The sequence below is a fragment of the Somniosus microcephalus genome, unplaced genomic scaffold (assembly GCF_052327205.1).
Source record: "Somniosus microcephalus isolate GS21.2 unplaced genomic scaffold, FLI_Smic_1.0 unresolved_chr2, whole genome shotgun sequence".
In the NCBI taxonomy this organism is placed as follows: Eukaryota; Metazoa; Chordata; class Chondrichthyes; order Squaliformes; family Somniosidae; genus Somniosus; species Somniosus microcephalus.
The window spans coordinates 79,779,416-79,804,490 of NW_028225180.1; the positions used below are offsets into that span (position 1 = coordinate 79,779,416).

The following is a 25,075-nucleotide window of genomic DNA, read 5'->3' on the forward strand; positions in this document are numbered from 1 at the left end:
CCTTCTGAGTCCCTTTTTATTAATCGGACGGGAAAAAAATTGCAGGAATACCTTTTAGGAAGTGTTGCAGCTGTCTTTATCAATCAAGCATTTTCTTTTAGATCGAGTTGGTAAATTGCTTCTGAAACCCGCTCCACGGGGTCATCTAGTGGCCAGAACCTGCAGCTACTCCGTGACAGTTAACATAGGAAAATTGAATGGGAAATGTTGACAGTAAAGCAGAAAGACCTGTTCCGATTGACGCGACCATGGACGGTGCACCTTCCCTCTTCGGAGCTCCCTGTATCGGTGGAAGCTGCGACGGTAAGCAGATGTCCCACCGATACAAAAGAAAATACTGCAGCTGCTGGGAATCTGAAATAAAAACAAAATGCTGGAGATACTCAGCAGGTCAGGCAGCATCTGTGAAGAGAGAAACAGAGTTAACGTTTCAGGTCGATGACCTTTCGTCAGAACTGGAAAAAAGCAGGCAATGGAACCGATTTTTAAGCAAGTGTAGGGGCTGGGAAAAGGGGGGAGGGGATGAAAGAACAAAAGGGAAGGCCTGTGATAGGCCGGAAGGCAGGAGAGATTAAGAGACATTAAGAGATATTCAAGGCAAAAGGAGACAGGTTAAGAAACAAAGAATGGCTCTAGATGCAGTGTAAATTGCGCTGGCAGAATGGAAGACAGCTGCCCTGTGGGAGAGAAGAACAGAACAAAAGTGTGGGTAAAAAATATATATATATGTTATGGTCTGAAATTGTTGAACTCTATGTTGAGTCCAGAGGGCTGCAAAGTGCCTAATCGGAAGATGAGGTGCTGTTCCTCGAGCTTACGCTGAGCTTCCATGGAACAATGCAAGAGGCCAAGGACGGTGAGGTCCGAGTGGGAATGGAACGGTGAATTAAAATGACAGGCGACCGGAAGCTCGGGGTCACCCTTACGGACTGAACGGAGGTGTTCCGCAAAGCGGTCACCCAACCTGCGTTTGGTCTCCCCAATGTAGAGGAGACCACATCTTGCAATTTAGTATAGTGTATTCACTGCTCACGAAGTACAAGTAAATCGCTGTTCCACCTGGAAGGGGTGTTTGGGGCCCTGGACAGTGGGAAGTGGGGAGGTCTAAGGGCATGTGTTGCATCTCCTGCGCTTGCACGGGAAGGTGCTGGGGGAAGGGGTGTTGGGGGCGATAGAGGAGTGGACTAGGGTGTCGCGGAGGGAACGGTCCCTACGGAATCTATTCTCAGTAGCCAGACTTGTACAATGTAGCAAATCGTCACATTAATGTATGTGTCACATGGTTAAATTAATGTTACAATTACATTTTTACGCTGCTTGATGTTGCATTCATATGTTATATAATTCTATCAATGTACATTTTATATTATACTGCATCAGCATGCTTTTATATATGACACTCGCATTAATGCGCACTTTACACTTACATGAGTACACTTTACACTTACACTAGTAGACGAGTTGCACCACTCCATGTTACACTTTTACATTTTGACAACTTACAGAAGCCAACATTTAACCCAGCTTGGGTTTTTATTCTCAGGTGCATTTGACCCCAATGAGAATTGATTAAAGGCGGATGTGGTTGCGGGTGAAATCTTTTCCTGCTGAAAATCTCCCAGAAGAAAAAATCGGAAGAGCTTCAGCAATCGGCAACAGTAGCTCTCAGTGGCGAGGGTAACGGCCCACGTTCCCGTCCGTTTCAGTTTCGCCTGCCGGTTTACACCGCACACCAGGGAGCTTCCGTTCTCTGGCGCCCGCTCCCTCGAGTGTAAAGCTCAGTCACAGGCCTAGGCGAACAGTGAGTGTTGCCCCAGCAGAGGACGCAGCCAGTGGGAACTAGCCGACGGCGACGGAGTTCGCAGGGAGCCGCTGTGGGCTGCGCTGAAAGACAAGTAAGGCCACTTCAAATGATAGCAAAATACTGCAGATGCTGCAAATCCGAAATAACAGAAAATGCTGGAAAAACTCAGCAGGCCAGGCAACATCCGTGGAGAGAGAAACAGAGTCAACGCTTCGGGTCAAAACCCTTCGTCAAGACTGAAGAAGCACAGGAAATGAAACAGATTAAAAGGCCAGGCTGGGAGAGAACAAAAGAGAAGTGATGAGACATTAAGAGGTATTCAAAACCAGACGAGATGGTGATGGGACTAGTGGAGACAAAAGACGGCTCTAGATTAGGTGTGAAATGCGCTGGCAGAATGGGAGACAGCTGCCATGTGGGAGAGAGAAAAAAGGGGGGGGGGGGAAAAGGCCAAAACAAAGGTGTGGATAAAAAATATAAGTAAAAATGTAATGGGGGCCGAGGTTATGATCTGAAATTGTTGAACTCGATATTGAGTCCGGAAGGCTGTAAAGTGCCTAATCGGATGATGAGGTGCTGTTCCTCGAGTTTACGCTGAGCTTCCGTGGAACAGTGCAAGAGGCCGAGGACAGTGAGGTCTGAGTGGGAATGGGGCGGTGAATTAAAATGACAGGCGACCGGAAGCTCGGGGTCACCCTTACGGACTGAACGGAGGTGTTCCGCAAAGCGGTCACCCAATCTGCGTTTGGTCTCCCCAATGTAGAGGAGGCCACTTCAAATGCCGGCCCTGACTCACCGAGCTCACTGTCGGGTGAAAGCTGAGAGAATGCTTCTGCGCTTTTGGGCGTTGTTCGCTGGGAAGAGCCGTGCTCCCAGTTAAACAGAAAGCAAGACGTCCCAAAGCGCTTCACAGCCAGTGATTTAGTCGCGGTTGTCATGTAGGCGAATGCGGTAGGTAGTTTTGTTCACGGCAAGATCCCACAAACGAACGACCCGTTAACCTGTTCTCGGTGCTGTTGGTCGAATGAGGAATGTTGGTCCAGGACACTGGGGAGAGCTCCCTTGCTCCTGTTTAACATAAGTGACAGACAGTGACCATCTCGAACAAGGAGAGGCCCAACCACCACCTCTTCAGCAACCCCATCGCCGTGTCCCACATCAACATCCTGGGGTCACTGTTGACCAGAAGCTTCACTCCATCAGCTCTATCACTAAAAGAGCGGGTCGGAGGCCGGGTATTCTGCGGCGTGTGTCTCACCTCCTCACTCCCCAAACCTCTTCACCACCTACAAAGCACATAGAAACTAGAAGATAGGAGCAGGAGTAGGCCATTCGGCCCCTCGAGCCTGCTCCGCCATTCAATGAGATCATGGCTGATCATCCAAATTCAGTACCCTGTCCCTGCCTTCTCCCCATATCCCTTTAGCCTTAAGAAATATATCTAACTCCTTCTTGAATATATTTAATGAATTGGCCTCCACTGCCTTCTGTGGTAGAGAATTCCACAGGTTCACCACTCTCTGGGTGAAGAAATTCCTCCTCATCTCAGTCCTAAATGGCTCACCCCTTATCCTTAGACTGTGACTCCTGGTTCTGGACTCCCTGACCATCGGGAACATCCTTCCCGCATCTAGTCTGTCTAGTCCTGTTAGAATTTTATAAGTCATGAGTGTGATGGAATACTCTCCACTTGCCTGGATGAGTGCAGCTCCAACACTCCTTTGCCCCTCCCCATCTCTGTAACCTCCTCCAGCCCTGCTACCCTCTGAGATCTCTGCGCTCCTCCAATTCTGGCCTCTTTGACCATCCCCCGATTTCCATCGCTCCACCATTGGCGGCCGTGCCTTCAGTCGCCTGGGCCCTAAGCTCTGGAATTCCCTCCCTAAACCTCTCCGCCTCTCTCCTTTACGACGCTCCTTAAAACCGACCTCTTCAACCAAGCTTTTGGTCACCTGTCCCTAATATCTCCTTATGTGGCTCCGTCTCAAATGTTGTCTGATTTACGCTGCTGTGAAGTATCATGGGACTTTTTAACTATGTTAAAGGCGCTATAGAAATGCAAGTTGTTGTTTAGTGAGATGGTCAGTTTCCACTGGAGGGAAGGCTGTGTCACCGAGTGGGGGGATTGGGGCGGGGAGAGCTCGGGCCACGGGGGCAGGACACCAGCAAGGTTGAAAGCAGTAAGAGTGACATGTAAGGGTGTTGTTGACAGATTCCGACTCTTCATTCCCCACTTTCAGGTGTGGTGATGCCCCCCTGCCAGGGCTGTGCACTGTGTGGGAGGCCCGGCCGCCCCCGGAGGTGGCTTGGGCAGCCTGAGCCAGAGGCAGTGCAGTGCAGTGCGTGCGGAAGTCTGTTTTTGTTTACTCTGTGTTCATGTAAGTGGCAGGGGCGGGGTGGAGGGGGGTGGGGGCGGATTACAGTAAAATCAAGGCTTTTGTTTTCAGGTGAGACCCCACCGCCCCAAAGCGAAAGTCCGCAGTGCAGCACAGCACTGGGAGTAGGAGAGAGGAAGAGCAAAATCAAGGAGAGATTGATGCCAAGTTTGATTTTACTCCCTGAAGGCAGTGACTCTTATTGGGGGTATGGTTCAATGAGTGTTGCGATCTCCGGTACCTCAGCCCACTCAACAGTCTGCACGTGTGAGCTTACAGCACTTGAGTTTCATTTATACCTATTCGACTACAAGGGGTGTCGCATTGATGCCTGATCCTCTCCTCGCCCAAGATCAAGCCACATTCGTTTCCAACAGGGGGCGCTAGTTAGCAACCAGGAGGGGGAATATTGGCTCATTTTCTTTCCCCTCCCCCAGCCCGCCCCCTACCCTAGAGGCACTGAGGACAATTGAAGGGCCCAACTTTCCAGACAAACTCGGCATAGAGCCCGGGGGACTGGACTTGGGATATTCCTGGAACTTGGAGCTGTCAGGATGACCATCAACCTGGGGTTTTAAAAGCCCTGTTGGGGGTGGGGTTGACGAGTTTATTTGCCCCTCGACTAGAGGGCATTCGAGTGGCCCCGGGAATGTTTGACAGGACAGTGTAGAGGGAGCATAACTCTGTATCTAACCCGTGCTGTACCTGCCCTGGGAGTGTTTGATGGGACAGTGTAGAGGGAGCTTTACTCTGTATCTAACCCGTGCTGTACCTGCCCTGGGAGTGTTTGATGGGACATTGTAGAGGGAGCTTTACTCTGTATCTAACCCGTGCTGTACCTGCCCTGGGAGTGTTTGATGGGACAGTGTAGAGGGAGCTTTACTCTGTATCTAACCTGTGTTGTACCTGCCCTGGGAGTGTTTGATGGGACAGTGTAGAGGGAGCTTTACTCTGTATCTAACCTGTGTTGTACCTGCCCTGGGAGTGCTTTATGCCTACACTGAGATCCTTCACCCTGATGAGCACAAGGTTCACCTGAACTATTTATTTCAAACATTGAATGTTGTGCCTGCTGCCTTGGGTTTAATTTCCCCACTTCTCTTGTCCTCTTGCAGTTACCATGTCTGGTATGAGAGGTCGTTCTTCAGTGACTGCTCTGCTTAGTAATCAGGGAGAAACAAAACTGGGAAAGCTACGAAATTAGTACCTCGAGGAGTCTTTCTCCGTGCAGGAGGAGTGATTGTGGAGCGTTACCAACTTAGTCTGCGAGCAGCGACAAGCCTGTTCCGTTTTGACCGCTTTGAGTGTCAGCCATCTTGGCCAAAGCTGGTTACGCTGCTCCGACCAACCAATCACGCGAGGGAACCACGAGCAGCCTCGCGGATTTCCTTTCATTGTAAACTGCCGGCGTGACATCGGCCGTCTCCATTTCTCTGCTCCCCTCACTCACTCCAACCTACCTCCCTCTGAACTTGCAGCACTCCATTCTCTCAGATCCAACCCCGACATTGAGACCACACCTTGAGTATTGTGTGCAGTTTTGGTTGCCTTACCTGAGGAAGGACGTTCTTGCCATGGAAGGAGTGCAGCGAAGATTCACCAGGCTGATACCTGGGATGGCAGGAATGACGTATGAGGAGAGATTGTGTCGATTGGGCTTATACTCACTGGAGTTTAGAAGATTGAGAGGGGATCTCATCGAAGCCTATAAAATTCTGTCAGGCCTGGACAGACTAGATGCAGGACGGATGCTTCTGATGGCCGGGGAGTCCAGAACCAGGGGTCATAGTCTAAGGATAAGGAGTAAGCCATTTAGGACTGAAATGAGGAGGAATTTCTTCACCCAGAGAGTGACTGCCACAGAGGGCGGTGGAGGCCAGTTCATTAAATATATTCAAGAAAGAGTTGGATATATTTCTTAAGGCTAAAGGGATCAAGGGATATGGGGAGAAGGCAGGGACAGGGTACTGAATTTGGATGATCAGCCATGATCTCATTGAATGGCGGAGCAGGCTCGAAGGGCCAAATGCCCTACTCCTGCTCCTATCTTCTATGTTTCTATGTCATTAAACCTGCTGACAAGGGTGGTGCTGTTGTTGTTTGGCGAACCGACCTCTACCTAGCGGAAGCTGAACGCCAACTCTCCGATACCTCCTCCTACCTCAGCCTGGACCATGACCCCACTACCGAACATCAAGCCACCGTTTCCAAGACTGTCACTGACCTCATCTCCTCTGGAGATCTTCCCCCCACAGCCGCCAACCTCATAGTTCCCCAACCCCGCACAGCCTGCTTCTACCTCCTTCCCAAGATCCACAAACAGGACTGCCCTGGTAGACCCATCGTTTCAGCCTGTTCTTGCCCCATGGAACTTATCTCTTCCTATCTCAACTCTTTTTTTCTCCCCTTGTCCAGTCTCTTCCCACCTACATCCGCGACTCTTCCGATGCCCTCCGCCACTTTAATAGTTTCCAGGCCCCAACCGCCTCCTTTTCACTATGGACGTACAATCCCTCTACACCTCCATCCCCCACCAGAATGGCCTGAGGGCGCTCCACTTCTTCCTTGAACAGAGGCCCAACCAGTCCCCATCCACCACCACCCTCCTCCGCCTGGCTGAACTTGTTCTCACATTGAACAACTTCTCCTTTGACTCCACTCACTTCCTCCAAATCAAAGGTGTGGCTATGGGAATCCAATGGGTCCTAGCTATGCCTGCCTTTTCGTGGGATATGTGGAACACTCTTTGTTCCAGTCCTACACAGGTCGGTGCCGTTTCCTGCTCTCGCCCTGAACTAGATAATTTCATTCACTTTGCTTCCAATTTCCACCCTTCCCTCAGCTTCACATGGTCCATCTCCGACTCTTCCCTTCCCTTCTTTGACTTCTCCATCTCTGGGGATAGGTTATTGACCAACATTCACGACAAGCCCACTGACTCCCACAGCTACCTGGACTACACTTCCTCCCACCCCGCCTCCTGTAAGGACACTATTCCATTCTCCCAGTTTCTCCGTCTCCGCCGCATCTGCTCTGACGATGCCACCTTCCACACCAGTGCTTCTGACATGTCTTCCTTTTTCCTCAACCGAGGATTCCCCTCTACAGTGGTTGACACGGCCCTTAACCATGTCCGTTCTATCTCCCGCACTTCTGCCCTCACCACTGCCCCTCCCTCCGGGAACCATGATAGGGTTCCCCTTGTCCTCACCATTCACCCCACCAGCCTCCACATTCAATGTATCATCCTCTGCCATTTCTGCCGCCTCCAGCGTGATCCCACCACCAAACACATCTTCCCCTCACCTCCCCTTTCAGCATTTTGTAGGGACCGCTCCCTCCGTGACACCCTAGTCCATTCCTCTATCGCCCCCAACACCCCTTCCCCTGGCACCTTCCCGTGCAAGCGCAGGAGATGCAACACATGCCCTTATACCTCCCTACTTCCCACTGACCAGGGCCCCAAACACTCCTTCCAGGTGAAACAGCAATTTACTTGTACTTCTTGCAATCTAGTATACTGTATTCGCTGCTCACGATGCGGTCTCCTCTACATTGGGGACACCAAATGCAGATTGGGTGACCGCTTTGCGGAACACCTCCATTCAGTCTGTAAGGGGGACCCCGAGCTTCCGGTCGCCTGTCACTTCAATTCTCCGCTCCATTCCCACTCAGACCTCACCGTCCTCGACCTCTTGCACTGTTCCAATGAAGCTCAGTGTAAGCTCGAGGAACAGCACCTCATCTTTCGATTAGGCACTTTACAGCCTTCTGGACTCAACATAGAATTCAACAATTTCAGATCATAACATATATATATATTTTTTACCCACACTTTTGTTGTTCTTCTCTCCCACATGGCAGCTGTCTTCCATTCTGCCAGCGCAATTTACACTTCATCTAGAGCCATCCTTTGTTTCTTAACCTGTCCCATTACCATCTCCTCTCGCCTTGAATATCTCTTAATGCCTCTTTTCTTCTACGGCCTTCTATCCTATCACAGACCTTCCCTTTTGTTCTTTCATCCCCTCCCCCCTTTCCCAGCCCCTACACTTGCTTAAAAATCTGTTCCATTTCCTGCTTTTTTCCAGTTCTGACGAAAGGTCATCAACCTGAAACGTTAACTCTGTTTCTCTCTTCACAGATGCTGCCTGACCTGCTGAGTATTTCCAGCATTTTCTGTTTTTATTTCAGCCTCTCGGATTGGCTGTTTCAGATCCCGTAGGTCAGATGGTTGCATTTTGATTGGTGGACTGGAGGATGACGTTGCTGAAATCGAGCTACTTTTTTTAATTTCCTTTTCGAGATGAGAGTTGATAGTGCTTTGGGAGTGCAATACTTTTCCAATCACGTAACTGGCCAAGGAGTTCCCAGATTCAATCACTGGCCTGAATTCGCTGATCTCGGTCCACCAATGGGGTCGGAGCTTCGAGTGGTCTTAGTGTCCCCTATATTCGGGAGCGCAGAAACCAGACAGGGTTCCCACTCCTGATTGTTTCCACCGACCATTTTATGGAAACTACAAAGATGGTCGAATGCAGCAGCATTGGGCTGAGGTGTGATGCCCAACACGGTCGAGCAGCCCAGCAGAACACTTGCCGGCCAGGCTCATAAATGGCTAAGAACATAAGAAACAGGAGCAGGAGTAAGCCAATCGGCCCCTCAAGCCTGCTCTGCCATTCAATTTTGGCCTCAACTCCACTTTCCCGCTCTCTCCCCATATGCTTGACTCCCCTGTAGTTCAAATGTCTGTCGATCTCCACCTTGAATATATTCAATGACTCTGCCTCCACAGCTCTCCTTGGTAGAGAATTCCAAAGATTCACGACCCTCTGAGAGAAGAAATTCATCCTCATCTCTAGTTTTAAATGGGCGACCCCTTATTCTGAGACTATGCCCCCTAGTTCTAGATACCCCCACTAGGGGAAACATCCTCTCAGCATCCACCCTGTCAATCCCCCTCAGAATCTAACAGCCAGTTGGTCGAGTTTCTGGAGGACGCCTGTGGAACCCGTAACCCAGAAAGGAGTCAGCGGCTTCAGAGCGGGGGTGGGGGGGAGAAATTTTGTGTGATTTCTTTTTAAAAAGTAGTTACTTGGCCACAGTCAGCTGATGAATTTTAACGGTTCTTTTTGGAAACAAGTTTTCAGAAACTTGCCTCACAGCACCACCTAGTGGCCACAGCCTACACGTACACCGTGACAGTTGACATAGCAAAACTGAATGGGAAATATTTACATAGGAATTTACAATGGTAAATGTGACGCAAAAAGTGTGACCACAAATTGCAACAGTGGGAAGTTTGTGGACAGGAAGCACTTGTCTTGCACACAATTTCTCAACATATGTCACTGCATGCATTCCCCAACCTCCATTTCCACTTTCGCTGTTAGATTCCTGAACTTTATGCTCTGATTTGTATTTTTACCTGAATTTTTGTTGTTGTTACTGAATCGAAGGAAGATCGCCTGGATAGAGCTTCCTTCCTGTTAGTTGATTGAAAACCTCTCACACTGGCACTCAGCCGCACAGATCCAGGCAGATCGCAGGTGGAATCCCTGGCCTGTGTTGAGCAGAAATCCAGCCAGAATTTCCCACTCGCGGAAGGTGTGCATGCGTGTGTTGGACTTTGGGTGAGATCGGGACTGGCGACGCTGCCTCTGTGGTGGAATAGGAAGCCGCCACTCACCACGTCTGCTCGCGCACGGGAGAACAGCCACTCGGATGAGGTACCCTGGCGAGAAGGCAGCACCTTCAGGAGAGAAAAGGGGGGGGAAGGGGAAATAACATTGAGTCATTGTTCAAGCCTTTTATGTGGGAGTAATTTATTAACTAGAGCTGAGCTCCAACAGATGGTTTCCTAATTATATCCAGTCCTTGCTGCCAAACTGTAAAATTGCACACGGGATTTAATTAAAAAAACACTGCATTTAAAGGTATTTTTGTGTCTTCTAATGCTTTGCTCACACTTGCTTTGGGACTGGTTGCTGGAAGTGACTCTACCTTCGTTTGCAAAATCTAATCTAGTGTCAGCAGTGGGTAGCACCCTCACCTCTGAGTCAGAAGGTTGTGGGTTCAAGTCCCATCTCAAGAGACTTGAGCACAAAAATCTAGGTTTACGCTCTAGTGCAGCACTGAGGGAGCGCCACACTGTCGGAGGTGCCGTCTTTCGGATGAGACGTTAAACCGAGGCTCCGTCTGTCCTCTCGGGTGGATGTAAAAGCTAAACCTGTATCGAACCTTGGCTAGGCCAAACTTAAGCATACTGCGTACAGTTCTGGTCGCCCTATGATATAGAGGCACTGGAGAGGGTACAGAGAAGATTTATAAGGATGATGATACCAGAAATGTGAGGGTGTACATATCAGGAAAGAATGAACAGGCTGGGTCTCTTTTCCCTTGAAAAAAGGCTGAGGGGTGACCTAATAGAGGTCTGAAAAATTTTGATAAGAATGGACACAGAGAGAGTGTTGTGAAGAGCATAACTAGAGGCCATCAATATAAGATAGTCAACAGGGAATTCAGGAGAAACTTCTTTACCCAGAGAGTGGTGAGAATGTGGAACTCGCTACCACAGGGAGTGGTTGAGGTGAATAGTATAGATGCATTTAAGGGGAGGCTAGATAAGCACTTGAGGGAGAAGGGAATAGAGGGTTACGCTGATAGATTTAGATGAGGAAAGACGGGAGGAGGCTCGAGTGGAGCATAAACGCCGGCGTGGACTGGTTGGGCCGAATGGCCTGTTTCTGTGCCGTATATCCAACGTAATCCTATGTAAAAGATCCCACGGCCACCATTTCGAAGAAGAGCAGGGGAATTCGCCCCGGTGTTTAGGGGCCAATATTTATCCCTTAACCAACATCACTAAAACAGATGGTCTGGTCATTATCACGTTGCTGTTTGTGGGAGCTTGCTGTGCGCAATTTGGCTGCCGCGTTTTCTACATTACAACAGTGACTACACTCCAAAAAGTACTTAATGGTCTGTAAAAGTGCTTTGGAGCGTCCTGAAGTCGTGGAAAGACGGTGTAGAAAAAATGCAAATTAATGTCTTTCGTATAGACAGAAGGCCCAGAGACAGAGCAGTGCCATGGGGGAACAGAGAATCCTCCTGCTGAGCAGCTGCCCCCATACAGGGAGGCCCGAGGGCAGGGTGACAGGCGGAATGACGGCCTTTTGCGAATTAAACCCCTCGCCATTATAAACCTGCGCAAACACATCGCTCTTTCAGGAGTATGTGAATGGCCAAGTGTCCGAGTCCCTCCCCACCTTTGCTTGGGGGGGGGGGGGGGGGTGGTTGGCTGGGGTTAATGTAGGATGGAGGCAAGATGGTACCAAAATCAAGGGATTCCGCACCTCTGCTCCATCCTGATCACCTGCCGTTTAGTCTATATTTGACCAGTTCAGTTCCACTGGACCCAAATAAACCTTTACTCACAACCCCGCCCCCTAAATCTCTGTGGAGCCGCAGGTTGAGAAAATGGTTTTGTTCCCATTTAATGATAATTAAGGCTGGAGAAGCTGGGGTTGTTCTCCTTAGAGCAGAGAAGGTTCAGGGGAGATTTAACAGAGGTGTTCAAAGTCATGAGAGGTTTCGATACAGTAGATAGGGAGAAACTGTTTCCACTGGCAGGCGGGTCGGTAACCAGAGCACACAGATAAGAACATAAGAAGTAGGAGCAGGGGCAGGCCATACGGCCCCTCGGGCCTGCTCCGCCATTCAATAGGATCATGGCTGATCCGAACCTAGACTCACGTCCACTTCCCTGCCCGCTCCCCGTAACCCCTAATTCCCTTATCAGCTAGGAAACTGTCTATCTCCATTTTAAATGTATTTAATGTCGCAGCTTCCACAGCTCTCTGAGGTAGCAAATTCCATAGATTCACCACCCTCTGAGTGAAGAAGTTTCTCCTCATCTCAGTTTTGAAAGGGCAGCCCCTTATTCTAAGATTATGCCCCCTAGTTCTAGTCTCACCCATCAGTGGAAACATCCTCCCCGCATCCACCCGATCAACCCCCCTCACAATCTTACATGTTTCGATAAGATCGCCTCTCATTCTTCTGAATTCCAATGAATAGAGGCCCATCCTACTCAACCTTTCCTCATACGTCAACCCCCTCATCTCCGGAATCAACCGAGTGAACCTTCTCTGAACCGCCTCGAGAGCAAGTATATATTTTCTTAAATATGGAAACCAAAACTGCACACAGTATTCCAGGTGTGGCCTCACGAGTACCCTGTATAACTGAAGCAAGACTTCCCTGCTTTTATACTCCATCCCCCTTGCAATAAAAGCCAAGATTCCATTGGCCTTCCTGATCACCTGCTGTACCTGCATACTAACCTTCTGTGTTTCATGCACCAGGACCCCCAGATCCCTTTGTACTGTAGCACTTTGCAGTTTCTCTCCATTTAGATAATAACTTGCTCTTTGATTTTTTCTGCCAAAGTGCATAACCTCACACTTTCCAACATTATATTCCATCTGCCAAATCTCTGCCCACTCACTTAGCCTGTCTATGTCCTTTTGCAGGTTTTTTATGTCCTCCTCACTCACTGCTTTCCCTCCCATCTTTGTATCGTCGGCAAACTTGGATACGTTGCACTCGGTCCCCTCCTCCAAATCGTTAATATAGATTGAAGATAACTGGCAAAAGAACCAGAGGGGGAGATGAGGAGAATGTTTTTTACGCAGCGAGTTGTTGTGACCTGGATCGCGCTGCCTGAAAGGGCGGTGGGAGCAGATTCAATAGTGACTTTCAAAAGGGGAATTGGATAAATTCTTGAAAAGGAAACATTTTCAGGGCTGTGGGGAAAGAGCAGGGGAGAGTGGGACTAATTGGAGAGCTCTTTCAAAGAGCCGGCACAGGCACGATGGGCTGAACAGCCTGCTGTGCTGTAAGATTCGCAGTGTTAGTGGCGGGTCTGAATCCAAGGAATCATAGAATGATACAGCACAGAAGGGGGCCATTCGACCCATCGTGCTTGTGCCGGCTCTTTGGTATACCTTTTCAATTAATCCCCTGCTCTTTCCCTTAAGTATTTATCCATACGATAAACAGGAACGAGAACTTCGAACACTGCAGGATCAGTCCAACATGTTGATAGGTAATCCAGCAGACCGTTAGTTACTGGAACAAATGGAGTCTCCGCCCCAGGTAAATCTGCCGTACCGCCATTGGTCCAGACTCCTGTCACTCAAACACACTGAACAGTCACGTGGGTACTTGCTGCCCAATGAAATTGCTGGGAACAGTTCCACAGCCTTGGCCAATGAGGCAGCTAGAAAGTGGTACCAGAGACAAGCGAATACTTTTGACCAATGAAATCGCTCGACAGTGACTCCAACATTGGGAGCGATGACTGGCTCAAAAATCACGACCCACCAATTTTTAAAAATTAATACTAGTTGACCGCCCATCTTGTTGCACACAGGAAGTCGAAACCAAGTGGCAGTGGGGTTAGATAATTAAACCAGGACTTATATAATTCAGTCCCCATTTTAAAGTCACACATTCTGCCCTTTTATATTTCCGCTAAAAATTGTCTGCATTTAGAGCGAAACTGTCCCCGTCAACCCGCCACGCTGTAATTACACCCTCCTGCCGGTGGGGGTGCTGCAGAGTCTTCACGGTCAAGAGAGTGACGTGACAGCGTGACGTTTACATAGAAAATTCCCATTATGAATGCAGTCACGGGATGTTTACATGGGAAAAATTGGCAGGAAGTGAGTGTGGGAGCAGATGCGATATACTTAATATATTACAGACTGAAAGATGTTAAATGAACCCATTTGACCCAGAGAGGGGAAAAAAACAATTCATTAAAAAACACAAGATTTTTTTCTCCGTTGTACAGCTTTACTGGACTGCTCTCCCGACTGAATTTAATTTAAAATGGGCTTATTTTACAAGATGGCTGGTACGTATATATATATTAAAAGATTTTTTTTTTCCATTTTCTGTTTTTTTTTCTCCAAATGTAGAACTCTGCAGAACAGAAAATCGTCCACTGTCACTTTAAAACACAAGGTTTAGGGAGGGGTTTCATTTCCATTGTTCCGAAGGAGGCTTGTCCAACCACTTCCAGCCCCCATTAGAGGAGTCCTGTCTGCCTGTGACGCTGGTGCTGCTGGTGGCCCCGGCGCTGGCGCTGGCCGAGGTGGTGGAGCAGGAGGACGACACGTGGGCGTTGTGGTACTTGCGCATGTGGCGGTACAGATCCCCCGACTGCGAGTAGCGGCGCAGGCAGAAGCGGCAGCTGTGGGGCCGCTCGCGGGTGTGCACCAGGGCGTGGCGCTTCAGGCTGTAGGTGCAGGAGAAAGTCTTTCCGCAGGCCGGGCAGGTGGGCAGGTCGTCCTCGGAGCCGGGCGGCGGGGGCAGGTCCTGAAAGTAGAGCTTGGCGGAGAGGGCCAGGGCGTTGGAGCCGGTCAGCTCGGGGTAGGGCTTGCCCTCGGGCCCGGGGGGCAGACCGGCGCAGTACAGGCCCGGACCCTGGTAGGCGTCGTCCTCCGAGGGCATCTCGTCTTCGTCCGAGATGACGATGTGGCCCGCCTGGCGGTGGGTCTCCAGGGCCTGGCACTCGGGGGCCTGGAAGACGTCTTCGAGCCGGGGGCAGGCGCCGGCTCCGGCCTCCTCGGGCAGGTCCTCGCCGTCGTCCGAGAAGAGGTCATCCTCCACTTTGACCGTGATCAGGTCGCCCTCCTCCTCCTCCTCCTCCTCCTCCTCCGGGAGCTGAGGCCGGGCCAGGGGGCCGGGCAGGGCCGGAGAGGCGTCTGAGTCCCCTTGCCAGGGGGCACAGCCCTCCAGCGAGCGGGCGGCCCCGTGGAGGGCCGACTCGGTGGAGGAGCAGGGGCTGGCGAGCACGTTCTCCACCTTGGCCGAGTAGGCCTCAGTCTCCATCCCTGGCTGCGTGGTGTCTGCTGGGTCGGAGGGCCACTGCCCCAGGTCCCGGTCGGCCCCCTCGTGGTGGGGCGGGGGCGGAGGCGGGCGCAGGGGGGCCTGGTCCTCCCCACCTCGGGTGGCCCTGCCGTAGGCGTAGGGTGGATCGGGGGCGGGGGCCCGGGCTGGGACAACCCCCTTGTAGGCCCCAGCCAGGCGGGAGGTGCCGGGGCCTCCCAGCGCCTCGTCTTCCTTCCTGGTGCTGTCAGCCTCGGCCAGGGCTCGAGCCTTCAGCCTGCTCTTGCAGACCTTGACGATGTCGTTCATGTGCAGGAAACTGGCCGCGGCCAGCACGTCCTCGGTGGGTGCCCCGCCGAACCGCAGCCGGCCCTCGTACATGAACTCCAGCAGCAGCGAGAAGGCGGGCGCCGTGACGATCTCGTCGTCCAGCCCCACCACGTCCCGCTTGCCCGCGTCCTCCTTGTAGAACATGTGGAAGTAGGTGCTGAAGGAGGCCAGCACGGCCCGGTGCGCCTGGAACTGCACCGGCCCCACCAGCACCGTGCAATCGCACAGGAAGCCCTGGTGCCTCTGGTCTCGCAGGCTCTGCAGCAGCAGCCGGCTGTGGTCGGGGAACTCCATGGACACTCGATGGGCTGGAGATTCTCTCAGTGCGGCGCTGAGCTCCAGGCCTCAGTCATTCTGCAGCGGAGAGAGGGACAAGCGTTAGATTAGCAAAGCAACAATGTGCATTTAGATCTCTCAGAATTTTACAGCACGGAAACAGGCCATTCGGCCCAACGGGTCCACGTTGACGTTTATGCTCCACACGAGCCTCCTCCCACCCTAGCTATTAAAAAGCTTGCATTTATTTAGCGCCTTTCATGACCTCAGGATGTCCCAAAGCGCTTTACAGTCTGAGGTGTAGTCACTGGTGTAGGAGGATGAGGGTTTCAGCAGCAGATGACTATGGGGAAAGAGCAGGGCAGTGGGACTAATTGGAGAGCTCTTTCGAAGAGCCGGCATAGGCACGATGGGCCGAATGGCTGTATCATTCCAGGATTCTAATAGAATCGCGGTTATAGAACGTTCTTCTGCACCCCCCACCCTCCCCCACGCAGATAGGCAAGGCCATCTGACGGTACTCAGGCACTTAAGATGGCCAATGGAATCAGTTAGAATGGGAACTCCCCCCTGTAAATATTCGACGCGGCAGTTGCAGGCTGCGACCCACTAGGTGGCACTGTAGCTCCACTCTAACCGCGCACACACCGGGAGCAATGCCATGGGGGCTCGACTAGTGAGGACATCACAACCACCATCGCAGCCCTTCATCCCCCACCCGCCCCCCCCCCCCCCACCCTCCCTCCATCTTCAGCCTGGGTCCATCACTGGGCCCAAAGCCTCCTCGCATTCCCCAACGTGAAAGCCCGCCTCGCCATCTCTTCTACATTGCCAATGAACCATTCAACCCACGACTTAGATCCCGCACCTTTCCCTCCGCTATTGTCCCAGCAACCCTTCAGCTCAAGTACCCAAGCCTTCCGAGTGCGAGCCCGGGCATTGTCTGCTGGCTATTTGACCGGGGGGGAGGGGAGGTGCATCATGGCTGAGGATAATCCCGCCCTCGCCCGACGCTCGCACCTTTTCCAGCGGCCTCCTCTCCCTCTTCCTCCGCAATAGTTACCTCCCCGTCACCCTTCCCCCCCTACTCCCTGTCTGGTGACGATCGGCCCCTGGATTATTCCACGGTATCAATGCAAGTTATAGGGACTAACTGTAACGCCTCACCACCCAACCACCACAGCCGAGACCAGAGAGCTCAGGAACCCGCGACTGTCCTGAAGGGCTCAGTGGGTTAATCAGGGCACTCCCGCAAGTTACTCTTGAAACACGTCCCACTAACCAGGGCATCACGCACACCATATCAAAAAGGTGTTTAAACTGGTAAAATAGATAAGGGAGAACCAGTGGATGTGGTGTATTTGGACTTTCAGAAGGCTTTCGATAAGGTCCCACATAAGAGATTAGCGTGTAACGTTAAGGCACATGGGATTGGGGGCAAGGTACTGACTTGGATAGAGAACTGGTTGGCAGACAGGAAGCAAAGAGTTGGAATAAACGGGTCTTTTTCCGAGTGGCAGGCAGTGACTAGTGGGGTACCGCAGAGATCGGTCCTTGGACCCCAGCTATTCACAATATATATTAATGATCTAGACGAGGGAACTAGATGTAATATCTCCAAATTTGCAGACGACACAAAGCTGGGTGGGCGTGTGTGTTGTGAGGAGGATGCCGAGAAACTCCAGGATGATTTGGACAGGTTGGGTGTTTGGGCAGATGCATGGCAGATGCAATATAACGTGGATAAATGTGAGGTTATCCACTTTGGTGGCAAAAACAGGAAGGCAGATTATTATCTGAATGGCAATAGATTGGGAGAAGGGGAAGTGCAACGAGACCTGGGTGTCCTTGTGCACCAGTCGCTAAAGGGAAGCATGCAGGTGCAGCAGGCGGTTAAGAAGGCAAATGGTATGTTGGCCTTCGTAGCGAGAGGGTTTGAGTACAGGAACAAGGATGTCTTGCTGCAGTTGTACAGGGCCTTGGTGAGACCACATCTTGAGTATTGTGTGCAGTTTTGGTCGCCTTATCTGAGGAAGGATGTTCTTGCCATGGAAGGAGTTCAGCGAAGATTCACCAGGCTGATACCTGGGATGGCAGGAATGACGTATGAGGAGAGAGTGGGTCGATTGGCCTTGTACTCGCTGGAGTTTAGAATGAGAGGGGATCTCATTGAAACTTATAAAATTCTGACAGGACTGGACAGACTAGATGCAGGAAGGATGTTCCCGATGGTCGGGGAGTCCAGAACCAGGGGTCGCAGTCTAAGGATAAGGGGTAGGCCATTTAGGACAGAAATGAGGAGGAATTTCTTCACCCAGAGAGTGGTGAACCTGTGGAATTCTCTACCACAGAAGGCAGTTGAGGCCAATTCATTAAATATATTCAAGAAGGAGTTGGGTATATTTCTTAAGGCTAAAGGGATCAAGGGATATGGGGAGAAAGCAGGGACAGGGTACTAAATTTGGATGATCAGCCATGATCTCATTGAATGGCGGAGCAGGCTCGAGGGGCCGAATGGCCTACTCCTGCTCCTATCTTCTATGTTTCTATAAAATCACATTATGCTGGACAGGCGATTTGGGAGATGCAGTCTATCAGGAAAGACTGAACAGGCCGGGGCTCTTTTCTCTAGCAAAGAGAAGGCTGAGGGGTGACCTGATTGAGGTCTTTATAAATTATGAAAGGGTTCGATAGGGTCGACGTAGAGAAGATGTTTCCCCTTGTGGGGGAGACCAGAACTAGGGGCCATCAATATAAGATAGTCACTAATAAATCCAAAAGGGAATTCAGGAGAAACTTCTTTACCCAGAGAGTGGTGAGAATGTGGAACTCGCTACCACAGGGAGTGGTTGAGGCGAATAGTATCGATGCATTTAAGGGGAAGCTGGATAAACACATGAGGGAGGAAGGGAATAGAAGGATACGGTGATGGGGTGAGATGAAGAGGGGTGGGAGGAGGCTGGTGTGCAGCAGAAACACCGGCACGGAGCAGTTGGGCCGAATGGCCTGTTTCTGTGCTGCACATTCTAGAATCATAGAAATTTATGTCACAGGAGGCCATTCGGCCCATCGTATCCGCGCCAGCCAACAAAGAGCTCTCCGGCCTAATCTCACTTTCCAGCTCTCGGTCCGTAGCCCTGAAGGTTCCGGCACTTCAAGTGCATATCCAAGTACTTTTTAAATGCGGTGAGGGTTTCTGCCTCTGCCACCCTTTCAGGCAGTGAGTTCCAGACCTCCACCACCCTCTGGGTGAGAAAAGTTCTCCTCAACTCCCCTCTAATCCTTCTACCAATGACTTTAAATCTCTGCCCCCTGGTTATTGACCTCTCTGCTAAGGGAAATAGGTCCTTCCTATCCACTCTATCTAGGCCCCTCATAATTTTATACACCTCAATCAAGTCTCCCCTCGGCCTCCTCTGTTCCAAAGAAAATAACCCCAGCCTATTCAACCTTTCCTCATCGCTAAAATTCTCCCGTCCTGGCAACATCCTCGTAAATCTCCTCTGTACCCTCTCTAGTGCGATCACATCCTTCCTGTAATGTGGTGACCAGAACTGCACGCAGTACTCTAGCTGGGGCCTAACTAGTGTTTTATACAGTTCAAGCATAACCTCCCTGCTCTTATATTCTGTAATCAAATCTGAGCAGCATTAGGTGCGACGCCATTAACATCCAGAGTAGCAGTCGCTTTTCTCTGGGAAGCGAGTGACGCCAGGGTACATCAGCCAGGGTTCGTACTGCTTGCTATCCAGAGCCCGCTGCTGAAAATCTCACGCTTGCAAATATTGGGTGAGGTCAGGAATGTGCTCAGTTAACATTCCGCTCTCAGGACAGACTGACAGGAGGCGACACCGAAATGGCAGAGATACTGAACCGTTACTTTGCCTTGGCTTTCACTGAGCTGTCTAACAAAAGGGGATGAGACACACTCGGACAAGAACCACTCGACACCGGAGCTGTAGATCATGGCCTTCCAGAGCTGGGAAAGGTCAGCATGGACACCACGAATTATCGTATTTATCGAACACTAGTACATTACCCTTGGTGCTTCACAGAGTCAGTTAATAAAGATAGTTTTTTAAAATAAAATATACAAGATGGGGTTGGGGCAGGGACTTCTGAAACTCCCTCCACGGCACCACCTACTGGCCAGAACCTGCAACCACACCGTGACAGGCAACGGTTTACATACAGGATTTCCATTCTAAATGTTGATGTGGGTAGTTTCAATGGTAAATGTTGACATAAAGCGTGACAAAGTTCTGACAACAGGAATTTGGACAGTACACACACACACACACACACACACACACACACACACACACACACACACACACACAAGATTTCTGATAATGTATAGATGGTTTTCTTTTAACTATGGGTTAAGACAACCAAGAGGTCAGGATATTTGGAAATCATTCCTTGTAACCTGCTACTGGATGTTCCCTCCGTTAGAAACCCACAAGGGAAGTCCCCTTGTGTGAAAGCAACAAACTGCATTTATACAGCACCTATAACATAGTAAACATCCTCAAAATGCTTCAGGATTTTGCAATACACACTAGGCACTAACCGGATTAGAGCTAGGGGAAGTGACAGGACGCTGAATCAGAAGATAGCAATGAGGAGGTTTTTGAAGATTGGTGTGAGGTAGCAAGGGGGAGAGGTTTACGACAGTGTCCCAGAGTGTGGGACTGAGCGGAGGTTTTGGACGTAGAGTGGAATGTGGGGAAAGTGTTGGAATAGCCGAGTCTGGAGGTGACAAACAACATCAACGTGCATTTATATAGTGCCTTTCACGTAGTAAAACGTCCCAAGGCGCTCCACAGGAGCGATTATCAAACAAAATTTGACACCGAGCCACATAAGGAGCCATCAGGACAGGCGACCAAAAGCTTGGTCAAAGAGGTCGGTTTTAAGGAGCGTCTTAAAGAAGGAGAGAGAGGCGGAGAGGTTTAGGGAGGGAATTCCAGAGCTTAGGGCCCAGGCAGCTGATGGTGGAGCGATTAAAAGCGCAAGAGGCCAGAATTGGAGGCGCACAGAGATCTCGGAGGGTTGTAGGGCTGGACGAGGTTACAGAGATAGGGGTTAGATACAGAGTAAAGCTCCCTCTACACTGTCCCATCAAACACTCCCAGGGCAGGGACAGCACGGGTTAGATACAGAGTAAAGCTCCCTCCACACTGTCCCATCAAACACTCCCAGGGCAGGTACAGCACGGGTTAGATACAGAGTAAAGCTCCCTCTACACTGTCCCAAACACTCCCAGGGCAGGTACAGCACGGGTTAGATACAGAGTAAAGCTCCCTCTACACTGTCCCATCAAACACTCCCAGGGCAGGTACAGCACGGGGTTAGATACAAAGTAAAGCTCCCTCTACACTGTCCCATCAAACACTCCCAGGGCAGGTACAGCACGAGTTAGATACAGAGTAAAGCTCCCTCTACACTGTCCCATCAAACACTCCCAGGGCAGGTACAGCACACGGGGTTAGATACAGAGTAAAGCTGCCTCTACACTGTCCCATCAAACACTCCCAGGGCAGGTACAGCACGGGTTAGATACAGAGTAAAGCTCCCTCTACACTGTCCCATCAAACACTCCCAGGGCAGGTACAGCACGGGTTAGATACAGAGTAAAGCTCCATCTACACTGTCCCATCAAACACTCCCAGGGCAGGTACAGCACGGGTTAGATACAGAGTGAAGCTCCCTCTACACTGTCCCATCAAACACTCCCAGGACAGGTACAGCACGGGTTAGATACAGGGTAAAGCTCCCTCTACACTGTCCCATCAAACACTCCCAGGGCAGGTACAGCACGGGTTAGATACAGAGTAAAGCTCCCTCTACACTGTCCCGTCAAACACTCCCAGGGCAGGTACAGCATGGGTTAGATACAGGGTAAAGCTCCCTCTACACTGTCCCGTCAAACATTCCCAGGGCAGGTACAGCACGGGTTAGATACAGAGTAAAGCTCCCTCTACACTGTCCCGTCAAACACTCCCAGGGCAGGTACAGCACGGGTTAGATACAGAGTAAAGCTCCCTCTACACTGTCCCATCAAACACTCCCAGGGCAGGTACAGCACGGGTTAGATACAGAGTAAAGCTCCCTCTACACTGTCCCATCAAACACTCCCAGGGCAGGTACAGCACGGGTTAGATACAGAGTCAAGCTGCCTCTACACTGTCCCATCAAACACTCCCAGGGCAGGTACAGCACGGGTTAGATACAGAGTAAAGCTCCCTCTACACTGTCCCATCAAACACTCCCAGGGCAGGTACAGCACGGGTTAGATACAGAGTAAAGCTCCCTCTACACGGTCCCATCAAACACTCCCAGGGCAGGTACAGCACGGGTTAGATACAGAGTCAAGCTGCCTCTACACTGTCCCATCAAACACTCCCAGGGCAGGTACAGCACGGGTTAGATACAGAGTAAAGCTCCCTCTACACTGTCCCATCAAACACTCCCAGGGCAGGTACAGCACGGGTTAGATACAGGGTAAAGCTCCCTCTACACTGTCCCATCAAACACTCCCAGGGCAGGTACAGCACGGGTTAGATACAGAGTAAAGGGAGGGCGAGGCCATGGAGGGATTTGAGAACAAGGATGAGAATTTTAAAATCGAGGCGGTGATTAACTGGAAAGGGGTAGATGAGGCCCTCCATCATGTAGCCGCCCCTGCATTGGAAGAGCTGGCTGGATGGTTGCCCCATTGGAAGGCCATGTTGGGACTGCTGTTCTATTAGGCAGTTGCCTTCATTAGACGTGCATTTATATAGCGCCTTTCACGACCTGAGGACGTCCCAAAGTGCTTCACAGCCAATGAATCCGGTTTTTTGAAGTGTTAGTTATGGAAGTTATGATAAACCTGTATAAAACACTGGTTCGGCCTCAACGGGAGTGTGGTGTCCAATGCTGGGCACCGCACTTTAGGAAGGATGTGAAGGCCTTAGAGAGGGTGCAGAAAAGATTTACGAGAATGGTTCCAGGAATGAGGGACTTCAGTCACGTGGATAGACTGGAGAAGCTGGGGTTGTTCTCCTTGGAGCAGAGAAGGTTGAGGAGATTTTGATGGAGGTGTTCAAAATCATGAGGGGTCGGGACAGAGTAGATAGAGAGAAACTGTTCCCATTGGCGGAAGGGTCGAGAACCAGAGGACACAGATTGAAGGTGATTGGCAGAAGGACCAGAGGCGACCTGAGGGAAAACTATTTTACTCAGCGAGTGGTTCGGATCTGGAATGCGCTGCCTGAGAGGGCGGTGGAGGCAGACTCAATCGTGGCTTTCAAAAGGGAATTGGATAAGTTCCTGAAGGAAAAAAAATTGCAGGGCTATGGGAAAGGGCGGGGGAGTGGGACTTGCAGAGAGCCGGCACGGGCTCGACGGGCCGAATGGCCTCCTTCCGTGCTGTAACCATTCAACAACAAGTATTTATATAGCGTCTTTAACATAGTAAAACATCCCAAGGCACTGCACAGGAGTATTTTAAGACAAAAAATTTGACACTGATCCACATGAGGATAAATTAGGGCAGGTGACCAAAAGCTTGGTCAAAGAGGTTGGTTTTAAGGAGCGTCTTAAAGGAGGAAAGAGAAGTAGCGAGGCGGAGAGGTTTAGGCAGGGAATTCCAGAGCTTAGGGGCCCAGGCAACAGAAGACACAGCCACCAAAGGTTGAGCGATTATAATCAGGGATCCTCAAGAGGGCAGAATTAGAGGAGCGCAGATATCTTTTGTGGGGGTGGGGGGCTGGAGGAGACTACAGAGATAGGGAGGGGTGAGGCCATGGAGGGATCGGAAAACAAGGATGACAATTTTGAAATCGAGGCGCTGCTTAACTGGGAGCCAACGTAGGTCAGCGAGCACAGGGGTGATGGGTGAACGGGATGGTGCGAGTTAGGACACGGGCAGCCGAGTTATGGATGACCTCAAGTTTACGTAGGGTGGAATGCGGGAGGCCAGCCAGGAGTGCGTTGGAATAGTCAAGTCTGGAGGTAACAAAGGCACGGATGATTTCTATGATTCTATGTCGGAAACGCGGCAGCTAATGTGCGCACAGCAAGCTCCCACAAACAGCAACGTGGCCAGATAATCTGTTTTTAGTGATGTCGATCGAGGAATAAATATTGGCCCAGGACACCTGGGGAGGACTCTTCTTCGAAATAGCGGCTGCGGGGATCTTTGATGTCCACCCGAGTGGGCGCCATGGGTTTAACATCCCGACCAAAAAGACGGCACCGCAGGCAGTGCGGCGCTCCCTCAGTACCGCGCCAGGCAGTGCCAGCCTGGCTTGCTGGGGCTCAAGTGGGTCAGCTGCCCGTAGGAGCAAGACTCAAATGGGGCAGCTGCCCGCAGCAGCAGGGGGGGAGGGGGCTCAAGTGGGGTAGCTGCCAGTAGGAGCAAGGCTTAAATGGGGCAGCAGCAGGTGGGAGCTCAAGTGGGGCAACTGCCCGCAGCAGCAGGTGGGGAGGGGGCTCAAGTGGGGCAACTGCCCGCAGCAGCAGGTGGGGAGGGGGGCTCAAGTGGGGCAACTGCCCGCAGCAGCAGGTGGGGAGGGGGGCTCAAGTGGGGCAACTGCCCGCAGCAGCAGGTGGGGAGGGGGCTCAAGTGGGGTAGCTGTCCGCAGCAGCAGGGGGTGGGGGCTCAAGTGGGGTAGCTGCCAGCAGCAGCAGGGGGTGGGGGCTCAAGTGGGGTAGCTGTCCGCAGCAGCAGGGGGTGGGGGCTCAAGTGGGGTAGCTGTCCGCAGCAGCAAGGGGGTGGGGGCTCAAGTGGGGTAGCTGCCCGCAGCAGCAGGGCTCAAACGGGGCAGCTGCCTGGGAGAGACGGTGGCCCTGATTGGCTGGAGCGCGGCCTGCCCGGTGAGAGCCGCCCCCCCATTGGCTGGTCCGTCCCGTCGCTCCCGCACGCACCAGGCCCACCTGCGATTGGGCACGCGCGCGCGCCTGCGCTACCGACCCCGCCCCCCTCCCGCGGCGGCCCGCCAATGGGCGCCCTCCGCAGCCGAGGCGCGGACTCCCGATTGGCCGGCGCCCCGCCGTCAATCAAAGTCACCTGCCGCTCGCCGATTGGCTGCTTCCACAAACGCTGCCGGGTGACGGGGAACACAAAGGGAGGGGGGGGAAAGAAACAGCCGAGCGATCGAGCGATGGCGGACCGGTCCGACGGACATCCAGACCCTCCTTCTCTTTCTCTCTCCACCTCACCTTCTCCGAGGGAACCGGCTGGAAAGGCGGTGGTTTGGTCTTTTGGGGTTTTTTTTATCCTCCGCTCGTCGAGCCGAGCCGCCGACTCACCGCGCAGCCGCAGACGCGCTCCTCCCGCCCCGGCGGAAGCCGCCAGCTCTCGCGAGGCCCGCAGCCTTCGCCATGGCAACGCCGAGGGAGG

At 51.6% G+C, this 25,075-nt stretch overlaps 1 protein-coding gene across 1 annotated transcript; it reads right to left on the reverse strand.

Moving 5' to 3' along the window:
• Positions 1-13,986: 13,986 nt before the first annotated feature.
• LOC147092872 (zinc finger and BTB domain-containing protein 3-like) lies at positions 13,987-25,075 on the reverse strand. Its single transcript, XM_085976144.1, has 2 exons — positions 24,895-25,075; positions 13,987-15,762 (listed from the first exon to the last, which is right to left on the reverse strand). Exon 2 carries the CDS (start codon positions 15,700-15,702, stop codon positions 14,227-14,229), a length of 1,476 nt encoding a protein of 491 aa, XP_085832270.1. The 5' UTR covers positions 15,703-15,762; positions 24,895-25,075; the 3' UTR covers positions 13,987-14,226.

Excerpts from the sequence above, each read along its gene's own strand:
- LOC147092872 (XM_085976144.1), bottom strand. The coding sequence starts at position 15,702 with ATGGAGTTCCCCGACCACAGCCGGCTGCTGCTGCAGAGCCTGCGAGAC.